General features: G+C 35.1%; 1 protein-coding gene and 1 long non-coding RNA gene across 7 annotated transcripts in view; one reads left to right on the forward strand and one right to left on the reverse strand.

Annotated features, from left to right (window-relative positions):
- The first annotated feature begins 1,565 nt into the window (after positions 1-1,565).
- Positions 1,566-2,486, forward strand: LOC110674537. The gene is made up of 3 exons (XR_002498963.1): positions 1,566-2,078; positions 2,137-2,251; positions 2,315-2,486. It is a non-coding gene; the product is annotated as an uncharacterized LOC110674537 (long non-coding RNA).
- A 3,884-nt stretch (positions 2,487-6,370) lies between these two features.
- Positions 6,371-18,027, reverse strand: part of LOC5564417 (serine-rich adhesin for platelets) — a 29,878-nt gene continuing 18,221 nt past the window's right edge. For all 6 annotated transcript variants that reach the window (XM_001648710.2, XM_021852345.1, XM_021852355.1 and 3 more), the window contains 3 exons: positions 17,607-17,807; positions 17,001-17,546; positions 6,371-10,684 (listed from right to left, as the gene is read on the reverse strand). In XM_001648710.2, the coding sequence (XP_001648760.2) occupies positions 7,006-10,684; positions 17,001-17,546; positions 17,607-17,807 (4,426 nt within the window). In that variant the 3' untranslated portion in view covers positions 6,371-7,005. The remainder of the gene's footprint in view (positions 10,685-17,000; positions 17,547-17,606; positions 17,808-18,027) is intronic.

The raw sequence follows: 18,027 nt of genomic DNA on the forward strand, positions 1-18,027 counted from the left end.
CTAATACCACAGTCTATTTTGAATACAGCTTTCATAATTTGTTTGACAATACGATACAAAAAAAAACGACTACGAGTGCTGAGAACAATACAATCAACTTTTCCTTACCTGATATAATGTGTTTGGAACATTAAAATTTGAAGTTTGGCTTAATTTTAAAATCACTTTAATATAGCGTACTTTGACCCTATAATGTACGTCAATACTACTCCAACTTGTTGTCCCGAAATTCGATGCTGTCTCTTTCAGTTTCCCGAACAAGTTCACCTTTTCAACCCGATATTTTTATGACATGATTCAATATGTTGAATTTTTACTATATTCTAACAAGCAAAAATGGCTTTTTCCAATGAATTTTGGCAATATAACAAAAAGCTCCAGAATAAAAAAAAAATTTCATTATCTCTTTATCTTCCATACACGATGGTCAGTTTAAAATCTAGTTAGAGAAAGTTTACTATTCTCAATTTTGAACATGGTTCGGATTTCACCCATGTTTTTTTTTTAAATGAAATTAACATTTTATTTGAGCTAGTTCTGACTCGAACTTAATTGGAATTTTTTTACACATTGAGTTAATTTTTTATGCCTGCGCTTATAGAAGAACTTCAACAAGCTTCGATACCAAACAAATCGGAGCTATATTTAATAACTACCATAGCATAAAACGATAAAATATAGGATGGTCCGAATTAGAACATGGGGGGTCCGAATTAGAACAGGGCTGAACCAATTCGGACCTTTTGGAGAATTTTGTACAAACGTGTCTAGTCATGTCCTGGTAAGAGATATCACAAAACTCTCTGAGAGAAAAAATACGCGCTCTAAATCAGGCTTTCAAGAAAACATAAAACTTTTCATGCCGTCCATCGTGTTAAATAGATATGGCCAAAAAACTGTTACTAGGTCCGAATTGGACCATGTTCCCCTACATATCCTTTTTTGACCCATTCTCACCCCCAACGACGGTATGCTCAATTAGGCAACATTACCAAATTACTGTTAAGAATGTAAAGTTCCCTTAGGAAATTGCCTACCTTCAGGCATATTCCGTGGTTCGAGGTGTTTTTAATTTTAAAATAACTCAAAAAGTAAATTACTTGTAAACGTTTGGAGTTCATATTTGGCTTCAGGGGCCATGATTACGTAAGTAAGTAACGACATTTTCAATATTACCGAACGTTGTTTACATAGGTGATCAATGTTACCCCATATCAGCTAAATAAAAAAAATCGCTTAAAACATTTGTTTAAACATGCTTAAATCTTTCATAAAAAAATACAGTATGTAGTCACGAGCTATGGGTGTCAGTACTTGTTTTAAAAATAAAAAATTGCAACATTTGCATTTTCAAACGAAATATTTAAGAAATATTCAAAAAAATGATTAATGTTACTCCGGATTACGGTACCACAGTTTTAACTTAAAAGAATCCCAGATAAGACGATGCCGAAAGGAACGCCAACACGTATGTATGCTTTTACTAACACACCAATCATTTACCTTGCAGATAATTTGCTGTTGTAGTGTTCTGATGCATGATATGAGTCGATTTGATCCATCACGCAGAAAAAACACCTTAGTTTGAAACAACCAAAATTTTGGTTAAATTTCAAACTAACAATCTTGTTGTATTTAATCCAAAATTTGTTGTTCCAAACTCATTGCTTTGTTTGAAACTAATTTGTTTTATAGGCTGTTTCAATGTAGAATCTTTGTTTCTTTTTAATGTATATAATGGTTGTTTCGAACTAATTTTTTAGTTTGTTTTCACAAACAACTGGTTTGATTTTACCAAAAACAAGGTTGTTTGTTTCTCCGACTAACAATAATTGTCAAGATAAATAAAAGGTTTGATTCTACCAAAGCAATGCTTTGAAACAAACTAAGATTTTAATCACGTTAAAAACAACCAAAGTTTTAGTTTGTTACAAACTAATCTCATGTGTTGTTTCTTTTTTTTGCTTTCCGTCAGATAAAGGTATAGTTAACTGCAGTTACCCTCGGAATCGAAAAGAGAACAACATAATTGAGTGTGTTTTCAGTGAAAGGTTTTTCAATTGAATATTCTTATGAATGTAATTTGAGTGAGTATTCATTCTTTATCTTATCTAAATAATACTTTCATTTTTCAAGGTCCGGTTGAACTCTTTCGTTAAAATGAATGTGAAAATATTCATGTATCCAAGGCAACGAGAAACTGATGCTGCTTCTGGTCCTCCATTTTTCTATTCTATTCTTCAGCAGAGTGGTAAGACAAACTTCCTCAAAGTTTTGGATGTGCTGATTATAAATATCGTAAATTTAATTTCAGATGAACAGAAAGTGAGTTATGGCTAGAAACCGCCAGTAGAGATCATCTTTGACGGCGACATTCTTTTGATAGAAGGGCTTGTTGTTTCAGGATTGTAAATAATAATTATTAAAAAAAACATGTATTTCATGGAATCTTGAATAAATGATACTACAACAAACATGCTTTGTCATCAATAAAAAAATGAAAAGATAAAACGCGAATAAGTACCTCACCCAAAACCAGAAAATTGGTTGAATCAACCAGCAAATTTGTTTGTTTTGAAATGATTCTTGTTTGAATCAAACCACTGTTCTTAGTTTGAAACAACCTACGTTCTTGGTTGTTTCAAGAACTGTCAAATTGAACAACAAATGATTTGGTTGTTTCAACCTAAGATTTGTTGAAATCATCTAGAATATGTTGGTACGAACAACATGAAATCTTAGTTTGTTTTCAACAATGCATTTGGTTGATTCAAACCCTAATTTTGTTTGTGCATAATTCAAACTAATGTTTTGTTTGAAATGAACTAATAATTGGTTGTTTTTACTATTTATTTTTCTCCGTGATAATACGGACCCTCCTCTTCCAGTGACCCAAATCTGGGGAATGGATAACGTTTGAAATACCGATAAAAATCGACATTTTTTGGTAAATAATCGCAAATTGGCACATTTTGTGCAGTACCGCAATCCGGGGTAACATTGATCAGCGGGGTAACATTGATCGCAACGACCCTCCTCATAAAAAAATGCGATACAACATTTATCGATGAAAATTTTTTAATGCTTGAATGGTTTTTTTCTTCCGTCTATTCATTAGCTAATAAACATTAAGGTTTTTGCGAAAACTGTGTTATGTCCATGCGTAAATTTTTCAACTTTTGGAAACAATGATTTGCATGATCATGGATGACTTGATCGAAGAATCATGTCTCACATGAGTTCTGGAAATGATATGAGCAAGAGAAATGCGATTTCTACTAAACATATGTGAAAAATAAATGATATCACCGAAAACCGTTCCGCTGACAAAACTTTCATAAATATGTTCAGTTAAGCCTAATACACAAATTACTATAAATAATGCAGAATTTCCGATTGCACCCCGTTTGGCATAAGGTCTGGTGGAAGATCTTTTCGGAATAAGAATTTTCTCTACATCCCAGAACATAGAGTATCCTTCAGCTTGTTGCGATATACATATTTGAAAATAATAAATTGGTAAAGAAAGTTCGCAGCTATTAATAAAGGGAACGCTCATAGAATATTTCGCAGGAGATCAAGCTCTGTTCCAGCTTGGACGAAACACTTGATTTTCACTTTTCACTTGATAAAAAAAGAGAAAATTTATTTGCAATATATTAAAAGCTCTATTATTGGAGCATAATGAAAAAGTAGCCTATATATGAAAGCAAATTATTTTTCGTTTAAAATGCTTAAGACTCTAACGCATAAAAAACTTTCTCACAGCATTACTCAAATGAACAACACATTTTTAAAAGAATATATTTATGACAAAACTTTTATTCAATATAAATTTTAATTTTGGAGGTGTACATCGAAAACACCATCTATTATCGAAAGAAGGGAAAAATTGTGATTGAAATAATATTTGCGATTTTTTTACTGTATTCCTATACTTTCGTTTTTATCAGATTTGAACTATGTATTGCCAAAAACTAGAAGGGAAATTTTCGGATTAAACTAAAACACCTGATGAATCAAGTACATTCGCGCATCAAACGCATGCAATTTCTCGATTTCAATTCGTCAGTTTTATACGTGTTGGGTTACAAAACATAATCACTTACGAAATATTTCTAATTTGCAATAAATTTGAACAATACAGATGTAACTATTTTCTTAACATAATGCCATGTTATGCACATTTGCACAATAAATATTTCAAATTCGTTTCTTATCAAGTTGAGACTGTATTCTTAGAAATTCTACATGACATTTGATTTTACTAGGGGGGGAAATAATTAACGATAAAGCTGTCATGTTCGTGGCAATAGTAAACAAACGTCTTGAAATCTCTGCGTCACAAATTGTTAGGTTACGAGTGTCGTTTCTACAATTCTTAAGTATCGTCCCATATATGTAGTTGCTATAGGTGAATTATATATCTTCACTCTCTTTACAGACAATGGTTTGATTTATCATTTATTCATAAGATGATGAATCTATTTTATGTGTTTCTAGAATTTCAAAAGTTTTTACCTGTTTTTTAAAACGATGTTATCGGTTAGATCAACAAAGCTCAGCAGTTGAATTGAATGGCGTTACGGTGACTTATCGAGCTATTATTATATAGTGAAAACAATAATAAAATCGAATATGAAATGGGTTCACACCTTCAAAAACCTACAAAAGTGTTCTGTCTATATCTCTGTGATTACAAGTCCAATTGAAACTTTTAAGCCGCATTCGAAAGGCAAAGAGTTATTCTTACTTCGTACGAATTTTTCCAAAAACTTTTTTTTAATTTTTGTATACTAAATTTATTGTGAGTGTCGACACAAACTCTGATTCATGATTTATTTATGTTTAACATTTTTTTTTTTTTCAGAACACCCCTTATATACCTTTATTCTTGTAATTAAAAAAACTTTGAATGGTTCGACACTACAAGTGTAGACTTGCGAAAGGTCCACTTTATTCAACAAACTTTGGATGGTTCGCCACTGTAAGTGTCGGCATAAGAATAAGAGTGTTCTATGATGTCCCAACCAATTGAGTCTTTTGTTTCTTTTCAAATGAGTAAAATATAATAACACATGCTTTCGTACTGACAGCTGTAGGAATGTTACATTTAGGTATTTGTTCAACAAACTTTGAATGGTTCGTCACCTCAAGTGTCGGCATAATTTTCCTCTACATAGAAATTATATGAACAATTATATTTACGTATAAGCATGTATATATCTCACAAATCATTGTTTATCATGGTCTAATCGCTTATCAAAGTGAATCCTTTGACCCAACGATCCTCCCCATTAACAAACTTTAAAGTTGTGACATTTTTCAAAAAACACACTGAAAAATCATACCTAATTTCTTCAGCATTGGATCGACCAAAATTTTAAATCAAAGTGTCATTTGAATCGTAATCTTATATTCTTTGAAGAGACCCCATAAAATGTTCACAGGTTTTTCGTGTTTTAAGTAAGTTCAGGTGAAACCAAACTTTTGCACGATACACCATACTGAGGGGTGAACCCAAAATTTTGCACGATGACTTGAATGACTGTTTCATTGATTTTGAATACTTTTCAGATTTTTCCGCAAAAATTTCGTGAGCGCTCTTCAAAGAATATAATATTACGATTCTAATGACACCTTCTTTTAAAATTTTGGTCGATCCAATGCTGAAGAAATTAGATATGATTTTTCATTGTCTGTTTTTTAAAGAATGTCCCAACTTTAAGTTAAAATTTAGTATACAAAATTTTTAAAAAAGTTTTTGGAAAAATACGTACGAAGTAAGAATAACTCTTTGCCTTTCGAATGCGGCTTAAAGTGTTTCAATTACGATTGATCCTCAAATAAATGAACTAGTTAAAAAAAAGTAAAGAGTTTCAATTGGACGTGTAATAACAGAGATATGGACAGAACACTTTTGTATGTTTTTGAGGGGGTGAACCCAAACTTTTGCACGGGAGTGTACAATAGCGCAAATGTTACCGATATGCAGTCAGTAACAACACAGACAAACAGAAGTAACACTGGGAACGATTTTCTATCGCCATAATTGGGCTCTCATACACTTTTTGTACCAGTTATCATCATAATGAATATAACGCGAATTCCAACTTAAAACATTACATTTGATTGCAAATCAGCTAAATTAATTCATTTGTTCTAACTAGGCAACATACATTCATCGGTTGAAGTAGTTTTACTGGATAAAAACATACATTTCATAACGGATGTCCTTTAGCAAACTGCTTAGAAGGTAAATTATTTGTGAGGCAAAATTCTCAAATGTTGGTTTTACGAAGTGTATTGCACGAATGTTCTTATCGAGGTCTAGTGATCATCAAATACAAATAGTTTTATTATTCCAGTGAATACAGTCCGGTATATTGTAGTGGATTAATAAGAATAATAGACATTTTTGCAGTTTTTAATTTTACAATGGATTCGGTAGTTTGCACAACAAATTTTATTTGCGTGTAGTGTTTAATTTTAACACAAAGAAAAAAAAAACAATGTATGTGTCTCTGGTTGTGAAGTATGAAACATGGGATATAAAAAACGACCCTTTAAAGCATTATCGATGGAAACTTCATCAGTGTTACGCCTGTTTGTATGTGGTAAAAATGATCAATTTTGAAATTTTGTTTGAAGATTGTCAGTGAATTTTATAGTTTTGCCTAATGGGGGCTGTATATAACTGGACAAATTCTCATTTTTTGTCGTGTAAATTTTAAGATTTCCTTATAAAAAATAACGTGTCCTAAAATCATTCCATGGAATGGACTAAAAGTTTTGAGACTGATCATCGTCAACCAAACAAATCAACTGCTGAATCTGTCTTTGTATGCATACATTTAAACTTTTGAATTAACCTATCGTCGCCCAGTTATAACCGATTTGTTTAAAATTGAAACTCCATGCGGCACGTAAATTCTAATAGCTATTCATATATCACAGAGGAAACAGTTTTTTGTTTACATTACAACTGACTTACACACATTACGTCTAATTCAATGTTTTATTTGGCGACGATGTTAGACTGAAATTCAGCGCAGCATCATGCTTAAAATCCAGACTACGGAATTTCGTTGGCGACGGTGAAAGGGCACCACTGGACACCGGGAAACTGGCAGCTATGGCCGATATATTTTTGTAGTCGAAACGCATTAGAAGATTTTCACAACTTTTTATGTGAGAATGCTCCCCATCGTGCCCGATTTGATGCCTTAAAAGGGAACTTGCGTGGGATCCGCCTACTTGGTTAGGAGCTATTGCAGGAAAAGCAGGCTGTGGTTGCTGCTGATGAAAGGGCGGAGAGTTCTCAGCTGATCTTGTAGTGCGTCCCGAGGCGATCAGGGTTGCCGGTTTTAATGACTCGAGATATGATTTATTGATTATTGGTGATGATGGAGATTTATCGAATTTTATGAGTGGGGTTTCTCGTTGTAGGAGGTACCGATCATGCGATATGCTTTTGAATGATGATGGTCGCATAACTTCCATTGGCTCTGTACTCTTTTTTACGGGAGAAATACTTCTTGGTGTTGTGGGAGGAGAAGTGCTGTAGTACGAGTGATAAGTATAGGTTTTTGGAGATTCCCTATCAGCTGACTGGTTATCTGAGGAATATTCGGAATATTCTGGCTCTATTCGGTATGCGCTGTGAGGTTTTCCATCACGATCCTTCTCTTTCTTTCGTCTCGGAGAATACTCCTTACGTTTACGCGGTCTACTTGGTCTATTGGTTGCAGCTGGTCTACAACGGCTCTCATGCGAGTTCGTGGAATAATCATGAACCATCACAAGTGGAGGTTCTGAATTTATGTTATCAAATTGCTTCAAGGACTTTTCTAGATTGTCTATAGTATCGTTGATTCGATTGGACTGAATATCCGAGTCATGATCACAGAGTCCATCGATTGCTTTGATAGAGCTTTCAATAGAAGATAATGTAGCGGATAGATTGGCATTTGACTGCTTAAGATAGTCGATGGTTTTAATTGTAGTTATGTAATCGTCCCCAAGTTTTAGTTTACCATCTTCAATTTTTCGAATAATTTCGTCCGTTTTGGAACTTTTAACTTCTTCTGGAATTTTGATGGTTTTCAAAATCTCGGCCTGTGCATGTTTGATTATCACTGCTTCCTCTTGATCGCGTATAGAAATGTCATCAAAATTTATGCTATCTTGCGAATGACTGTTAGATAAAGGAGAATCAAATTTCTGTTGCAATAACTCATCAATTTCGTGACGGCTCTTTCGTTTCTCAGCGTTACTCTCGGCTGCTGCTTTGAATCTAGCCAATTGCTCATCCGTTTTCTTAATTATTTCTTCAGTCTTAGACGAACAAACAGGTTTTGTTTCTATGACTATTGAATCATCCATCACTACTCTGGTAGGAGACTTCTTCACAATGAATGCTGTTTCATTTTTTATGCGTGTGATTTGTTCTTCCGATTTCTTTATAACTTCTTCTGTTTTATTGGAGGGTTTCCTTTCGGGTATACTTGAATTGGGTACTTCATCCAGTTTTAAATCTATTAGTGACAAGCGTTTTTCCAGCTTTTCTAAGACATTTCTGTCGGTTCTAAACCTTGCCAGTTGTTCTTCAGTTTTCTTGATTAGCTCATCTGTTTTAGATGGAGAAGTTGCATCAACGCTTATCGTTGGTTTTAGTAGTTCCTCTGATGAATTGGATCGTTCTCCGACGTTATTGCCGATATTTATTTGCTTTTGTGTATCTCCTTTGTGAGGCTTAGTTTCTGCTTTATCTTGCGACGAAGTGTCTAATTCTTGCAACGTAATGTTTTTTGTTATGTCTTCTGGTATTTTAGTAGATGATACGTCTTTTTCCTCCTCAGGAGTTATTATCTCTCTAAAGTTATCTTTTCTAACATAAAACGTTGGTTCAGGTTCTTTGAAACGAGCCAGCTGCTCTTCTGTGCGTTGAATCACGAGATCGGTTTTTGATATTGCTCTGGAATTCATTGGTACTATGTCAAGATTTTCATTATCGGAAACTATGCTTTTTGGTTTGGGAGATGCGTGCTCTGATTCGGGCGTAATGTTGGTATCAAATTGAGCATCATAAACAGATTTTGAGTTATTTAATTCTGAAACTACATCACTTAATTTAGTTTTCGGAGGTTGGGTAGATTTATCGTCATCGATCACTGCAGACTGTTTATTGTCTTCAGCTTCGAGGTCCACGCACAATTCAGATTTGCTTTTTGCCTTAATTTTCTCTAACAACGCGTTAACTTCTAGAGTTAAATTGGGATCGATGATTTCGTCGTCGTATCGTGGGCTTGGGGAGTCATTACAAAGCTCAACAGATTGCTCTTCCTGTTGTAGTGATTCTGTTGTTTGACTTTCATCCAGCTGATTAGTTTTTCTAACTATGCGACCCAAAATCAATGAATTTTCCATTATTATTTCTGACATTTTATTACTTTTATAACAGTTAATTTCAGCTGATACGAGGCCTTCCGATGCTGACCGCTTCGAAATGTCTTCAAGGTATACATCTTCTCCTTTTACTGGATCATCCATGGAAAACGATTTCTCCTTTAAAAACTTTATACGGCTGGCCAGATATTTGTCTACTTCCTCTGGAGATTCTTTGGGCGATGGAGTTTCAGCAATATGATATTTATGTGGTTTATGAATGATTGGGGACTTTTCCGATGGAATTATCGAGAGATCGGTGTTTGGTGGTAAGAGAGGGGAATCATGTTGAAAACTACTTCTCACCGGTAACTCTAAAACGAACGATGAAGACATTGAAGATCTATTGGAAACGTTTGTAAAGCTATAATTATCTAATTTTGACGTAGCATCACTGTGATCCAGTACACTTTCCGTGGTATTAACTAAAGATTCACTAACTTTTCGTTCTTTGATAACATTCAAGTCTAATTGGTTAGGCCTTTCCGCAGCATTGATTCTTTCAAATAATTGATTAGTGACTCCCTTTTCATCCACATTAAACGATTCATTATCCTTGGGGTCGACCACAACAATATCACCGGTTATTGTATTATCGCTTGGTATATTGTTAAGGTAATCAGAATAGTCCATAATAGATGATGGAGTTCTCAGCGGACTAATTGATGAAATGCTTATGTAGTGGGTGATATCGGGAATCGGCGATAGTTGACTAGTACTGGTAATAGCAATTGACAAAGATCTATTCTCCAAAGAACTAAAATCTAATGTTTGTTCGTTTTTGGTTTTAACGGAACTTTCAAATACTTCTGTATTTTGGCTATCTAGCGTACTAACTGTGGGCTTAGCATCGTTTGAACTGCTTTGCGTCTCAGAGTGACTTTCCTCAGCAATGTCCGGTAGAGTAGCGTCAATGCGTGGTTTATCAGTTAGAACCGGAAACTCTGAATAATCAGCATCCTCAGTGGTCACAACCAAATGTTCTTCATCAGGCACTTCTTTGATACTATCAGGTGTTAGGCGTCTTTTCATTGGCGAAGCCTCAAGAGAAGATGCGCTGAGGAGTTGATTATCATCGTCACAAAGTGATGTACTGGTGCTCGAATCAGCATCAGATTCTTCGCTATATGAAGACGATTCACTGCGTCGTTTTGCTCCGATAGATGAAGATCCGGTCTCGGATAGATTACTGATTGCTGATGATGCGCTTGATGATTTTTTGAGCTTTGGAGAATCTCTGGAATGAATCGAAAACATTTGAATGTAACCTTTGAACAAAATCATCAAAGTATGAAAATGGTTGTAAATAAAACCCGAATTTAGTACTATACCATTTGATTTCACTATGGTTTTATTTTACGACAGATACACGTATTTAAACCTCAACCGTAAGGTCGTCTATAGTGTTGTGTGCTAGACTCGACTTCAAGTCGAAGAAAGTAGGCGACACTGAAGACGGCCTTACGGTTGAGGTTGAAATACTGCACTCAAAATAATCCAAATTTCAAGGCTACGTGAAAAATCACGTAGAACCTCGGAAATAAACTTTTTCTAGAATTTACCAGACATACGTAACAACCACCGGGACATCGATGATAATGAAATGAACTGCCTGTCATATGTACTGTGGGGCCCTGTCAACCTTACGTGAAATTAATGTACCACGGCATATTCATTCTTTGACAGCTGAATGTTGTGTTCATTCTGAATCATAGATGCATGTAAAGATGGTGCCTATTGAAAATAGACCATACAACTGGTGATCAATTTGATTGACTCATTTTTTGATAATATTTTGAAATAAAAATGATGGAAAATAAACAGTATCAATGAATATTATCTGTTGAATTCAAAAGTAGAGGATTATGTGACCATGAAACGTATCTAATTCGCTTATCATCGGAACCAACGGAACCTAAGCAATCGGAGGCTGACTATTCAAATTAATTTCCTTGGATACCAAAAGTAAGTAAATATTTAAAATCTAATGATTCAACTATAGCAAATTCGTCTCCGGTGTATTCTTACAGGAATCTGGAATCATGAATGATATAATGGACCAATGCACGAGTTCATTATTTGACGTTTGAGCGGTGCCGTGTTATTTATGTGACCATGGCAACGAGTGAATCTGGCACCGCTCAAACGTCAGATTAGTAAACTCGTGCATTGGTCCATCGTGAAGATACAACTGGACTACCAAAACGTTTACGGATAACCAAGGAACAATAATTTTAAGGCAGTCTGTTGAATAAAGAACGATTAAATACTGATTGATTTGAAATTCTTTCAACATTTATCAATATAGACACATTTGATGAAAATCAACTCAAAACAACTTGATATACATCTTTATACTTGATACAATGCACCGGATCTCCATTTACGTTCAACCAATGCACTCTATGAAATATTCCAAAAAAACACGTAGCAACAACCGGTCACCGCTGGAATGAAAAATGTTTATCGATTCATGCGTTCATTCATCTTCACCTTCGATTCACGTAGCTGCTACGTGAAAAGTGCGATGGAAAAAATTACGTATGTTTCCACGTAGCCTTGACGTGTGGATTATTTTGAGTGTGTCAAAGGATACAATCTCTAGTGGCATTTAATGGTGTAGTACTTAATTTGGTCATTATTTCCTTATACTTATACTATACAGCTCGAAAAATTTATTATCATGAAAATGTTTTTTATTTCCTCAACTTATGCGCAAAACCTTATCATACACTAGAGAAGCAGTATCGTTTGTTAATTAAGGTGCAAGTAAAAATGAAGCAAATGTCAAAAATTAAAAAGCAGTTTTCGCCCTTGAAATCAACAAATTGGAAAAAATAAAAACACACAGCCTTTTTATTTTGGAAATAAAACAGTTGTGTGTTTTTATTTTTTTCGATTTATCAATTTTAACGACGAAAACTGCTTTTTTATTTTTGACATTTGCTCCGTTTTTACTTGGGCCTTAAGTGATGTCTGTAGCACCCCTGACAATGACAGACAAACAGCCGTCACTTTTTTTTCTTTGTTCGGATGCGCCACTGCGACCAGTATTTAGATCTATTGTGGCATTACCCGTATCCTTAGTGTATAGTGCATGTCGCATTACTCCATTTCCATTGATAGGTAATGAAGCATCGATTTCTGTACAGTTCTTGTTTTGATTCCTCAGATATTGATAACAATCGACTACGATGAAAAGGTCCCGCTATTTACACCCCTTCATAGAAATTTACATCTCAGCGAAGGCGCGCCCCTTAGCAAACATAATCGATTAAATTTCTGAGGAACCAAATCGGTACTAGGGTGATGTGCTAGTATCCATCGTATTAAGCATTGATCAGCGAGAACTGTAATTTTCCCAGTGTTGCAGTGAATGATGCTGATACAAACCGATGCCAAACAATTCTTTCCCAAAACGGCTTTAGCATTGTACAATAACATTTTGATAAATCTTGATCTCTTTTTGGAAATAATGCAAAGAAAATGTATCTTACCGTATTCTCAATCCGTCGTATCGTTTTCAACTCCGTCGCAATCAGTTTCCAGAATCGTCTCACAACTTACGGCTCACTGTGATGTATTGAGTGGTTAAAACACAACATATCAACGCTATAATAAAATGTTTTACTAGAATATATAGATCTACGGGCATCTCCTCCCATTCCTTCAGCATGGAATATACTAATTTCCTTTAAAATTAATTGTTCGTCATCAAAATTTAGCCCAAACATATGAACACAATTCCTTTTGACCGTACAATTATGGCATGAACTTTGTTTACATTCTCAATTATACACGGCGGTTGAGGAAATTTCGTAAAATTTGGTGATTTATTGAAGTTTTACGGCGTGTGATTGGAATGAAATCCTTCAGTGAAAAAGTACGAAGGTTTTCCATAGTGAAAATAAATGCCCGGCGAAGTAAGTCACCCACGGGGGCGGGAAGAAACTTGTGTTGGAAAGTGGTGTGGCTCAGTCGATCGTTAAGCATTTCTCTCAAATCTTGTTCGTCCATGTGATTTCGGTGAAAAAGTGCAAAGTGGATAATTGAACTGAAGTTATTTACCGAAATACAGTAGTTTTATTGCATTTTTGGTGTACAATTGTACGAACCATAACAGCTTTCATAAAATTACACTTGGATAATGAATCTATGTTGCTGGTTAGTTTGAATATCCGCCGTAGTGGAACATTTAAAGTTTGATACGACGAATAATAGCGCTTACGACGAAGCAGAACAAACCCCTACTGATATTTGACCATGCAACGGAATTCTAGTCACACCCTTGTTTCGCTTTTAGTTTAGTCCCAGAAAAATACTAGAAAAAAAGGGGCTTTATGCTAGCAGCAAAACCGAATCAAGCTAGAAAATTTGTTTAGTAATCAGAATTCACGTGAGTCCTTGAATTACCAAAGCTTAACAGTTCTTGTTGAGTTAATACTCATGATTGTTATCCTGGCTTCAAGTGTAGTCTCTGGACTGACCAACTCCGAGTCTTTAACCATCTGCTAGGTGAAATAGATTAATTTTCAGAAACTGTTACTAGTAACAAGGACTTTGTACCGCGAATCCTATGAATTACCAGAACATATTACCCTTGCCCGACAAACAAGATGAGACTAGAGTTCAAATTGGTAGATCTTACCCCGTAACGCACCAAGGAAAGGTGATCTACCTGCGCTACGGGTAGCCGTCCTGAGTTATCCTGATCGGTTCCTTAAAATGGTTGATACTGAAACTGCATATGCGATTAAATCTTATAACTTATTTACTTCAAAACCAAATGATTCAGCACAAGCATTTTAAAAACTCATATCTAACAATTAGAATTTAACACACATTATGTTTTAAGTATTTTTTATTTTGTTTAATTGATTTTAATATGTTTGAAATTAATCAAACGAGATAAAAGAACCTTATGTCAATTGCCAAAAAACTGTATCAAGAGATCAAGCCCTACGGACCGCATCACGTTGTAAGCTATGTCGAAAAGCGAGTGCTGATCGGTTGTCAAAATGCTCGTAGTACTCGTTGAATTTGACTGACATAAACCTTATTGGATCGTGCAAACCGTATTGGTGTCCAAGGTTAAGAAATGCTCTGGAGCGGAGATTCCTGGTTGGAGCATATATCTCAAATTCGTTCACTGGGGCAGGAGATTCGCTTTGTCCAGGGCAAATTACAGCTTGCGGCGAATGATTGCCAAAGGGTTGGCTGAAAGTCGAACAACGATCAAGCAGATCATGGTGTCTAATGCATAGTTTCCCAAACTGTGGGTCGCGACCCCCTGGGGGGTCGTGAGCGTTTACCAGGGGGGTCGCGAAAAAATTTCTTGTTTCGTGTTTTTTCGCCTACCATTTCGTATACTTTTAAAAAACTTGTAAACTGTCTTACAAAAGTTACCAAGACAATAATTTTATTTTGCACAAGGTTGAGTTTGAAGAAGGAAAGCTAAAGTTTTAAGCCATAGTCCATTTGAAGATTCTGCATCACGTTCAGGATTGCAACAAACTCTATTTTGATGGTTTGTATGGAATATTTGTTTAGGACAAGCCAGCTACCAAGATTTGAATAGTTTTTTTTTTTCGAGAGATTTTAATATTTGAAAAATTATCTATAGTTCTCAAAAATTTTAGTTGATCAATAACTCTCCATGAAACCAAAGTATTTATCGAAACATAGACTAACTCAAGAAGTTTTAAATTTCCAACACTCCAGTTAACTTAAATATTCACCATAAAATTTGAATCGATAAATCAAACGATATTTGAAAAATTTCCGATAAGTTATAAAATTTTAACCAGGTGAACTATTTTCCAAAAAAAAAATCTGAACGAAACCAAAGCTAGGAAGCGTATGGATTTTAATATTTCATCTTAATACTCGCTTAGTTTTTGATCTCGCCCTGAAAGCCATTGGTAACCAAGTGTGTAGCATGTTGTTGGGCAACCGAATGAATTTACAAGTTATTTAAAAATGCTGCTATGAAGAGGAGATCTCCCCTACATCCAAATAGTGACAGTTTTTATCTCAGTTCATTCGTTTGCTTAAAACTGCGAGCTACGCACTCGATTACCATTGGCTTTTAGAGCGAGATCATGAATTATTCTCCATGAAGTTCAACGGATGATTTGTTGACATCCATAACATCACTCGAAAAAATAGGAAACAAAATGAATCAATGAAATAAATTTAATTACGTTGCTAGAAATATTCTCCAAAAAATCATCAATTTTCATCGATGACCCTTATTTTACTTTAAGGTATAAACAAATTAAAATATTATTTTGATATACATTTCTATTTAGCTCAATTTGATATTAATATATTTCATTTTTAGTTTGTTTTGGGAAAGCATGCGAAACGATTGTCAATCACTGAAACATTATAAAAGCTGAAAAACAATAGCATTGTTCTACAAAAACTTTTATCTTACTGTTTCATTTTGGTGGGTCGCGAAAAGTTAGCTTACGGGCTAGGTGGGTCGTGCATCCGGAAAGTTTGGGAACCTATGCTTTAAGGTATAAACAAATTAAAATATTATTTTGATATACATTTCTATTTAGCTCAATTTGATATTAATATATTTCATTTTTAGTTTGTTTTGGGAAAGCATGCGAAACGATTGTCAATCACTGAAACATTATAAAAGCTGAAAAACAATAGCATTGTTCTACAAAAACTTTTATCTTACTGTTTCATTTTGGTGGGTCGCGAAAAGTTAGCTTACGGGCTAGGTGGGTCGTGCATCCGGAAAGTTTGGGAACCTATGGTCTAATGCATTCGTCCTTTGCCTGATAATGAAGCTTGTCGTCCCCGACAGGATCAGAACATGACCATGAAAAGTTTTAAGTGCATCTTTAAAAGATTTAAAAGATTCAGGTCTGAATCACTCCATATTTCAGTGATTCAGGTAAGATTCACTTTATATCTGAGTTAATCAGCTCCGCATCATTTCATGTTCCAATGGTTATGGACTGATATATATTCAAGTGTCTCAGATCTGATTAACTAAATATTCCAGTGATTCAAGTTTGCTTCACTTCGTTTCGAAGTTATAGTCAAACCTCCATGGGTCGATATCTTGGTCGATATACTATAATGGTCCTCTTGAGAAGCTTTTCAACGAACGTTATTATCCATGATTTCCAAGAGTCAATGGTCCCCAAGCAGTTATTCCAATTTTTAAAACTGCTATTTTTCGAACAATTCTTACTTTCCAGAAGAGGTTCAGAAAAAATGAAATTTGGTGGTTACAAAATAGAACATATTTGATGCTCTATGGAGAGAATTTACTGCTCTACTGCTAGAAAAGGAACAAAACTAGAGCATGCCAAAGTTGAGAATTTTGTATTAAAATCGACATGCACTGCTTTTATTCAGAGCAGCATTGTATTCCGCCTAAACATATACAGTAGCTTCTATGGATCCAGATGAATAAAAATTAGGGGGTGTAACTTTAGATTTTTACATCTCGATTATTTTTTCTATATAAAAATGGGCCACATGACCTCTTCATGATAAGTTTTGAGGTGAGGATTCATACTTACGGTTTCAGGACCTCCGAATCGTCTTTTACAAGTGGCGCTTTGCTATCCTTTTTTGTGTCCTTCCACTTCAAGCTGCCTCTTCGCTGTTTATCATCCATATCTTTCCAGTGCAGAGTTTCGGTTGGTTTGGGCGACTTTGGAGCACCTGATTTCGACGATTTTCCAGACTTCTGCAAGCGTATTGGAGGCACTGCACCTTGTGGTGGTCCGAGTCGCTTTCCTTTATTGCTAAGAATAGCATTTTTGCCAACCAGTAGCTGATTGACCTGCAATGAATTGCTATTTGGTGGACCTGATGCTGGTTGTCTAGCCACGGCCGCTGACAAGATGATATGTGCCTGTCGTTGTCGTGCTCTCAGTTTGTCATATTGCTTCTTCAGCAGTGAAATATCAAGGTTGATTTTTTCCTTTCCTTCATTTCCACCTTTTAGGTTTGAGGGTATACCTAATGAGGCTCTTCTGCCAGATCGTAATCCCCACGCTGTGGCAGTAACAGCTAAGCGTGAATCCTCATCGGATTCACCTTCGTCGTCAGAGTAAAAAATTCTGGAATGCAGACAAATAGTTTAGAATGTTCTTAATTCGTTGTCATCTTAAGCATTTTACCTGAGATTGGAGGAGTCCTTGAGCTGGGTAATGTTGTTGAAATGTTTTTCTCGCAATTTTTGTAAATTCTCTATTGGACCGATATCTACGATTCGCTGTATTAGGCCGTTACAGTCGATCAGATTTCCATTTACAAGTTCAGATGATAACGCTCCCATTTTACAGTAGAAATCGTCTGCTGTTTTTGTCACTAATATACGGCTGTTTAACGAAATAAAAATATAAAGATTTACGTTTTAAGTATGAAATTGAATTGATGATTTAGATAGAAACAACATACATTTCAGCAGTGAACCAATTGCTAACATCCACCACTTTTAATAATCGAGTTCATACCATACAACTTGGAATATAAATAAAAAATAAATAAATAAAACAATGATGGCTGCCAGCTTTAAAAAGAAATTTGAGATACTGTTGA

The sequence above is a fragment of the Aedes aegypti genome, chromosome 1, assembly GCF_002204515.2.
Source record: "Aedes aegypti strain LVP_AGWG chromosome 1, AaegL5.0 Primary Assembly, whole genome shotgun sequence".
Lineage (NCBI taxonomy): Eukaryota > Metazoa > Arthropoda > Insecta > Diptera > Culicidae > Aedes > Aedes aegypti.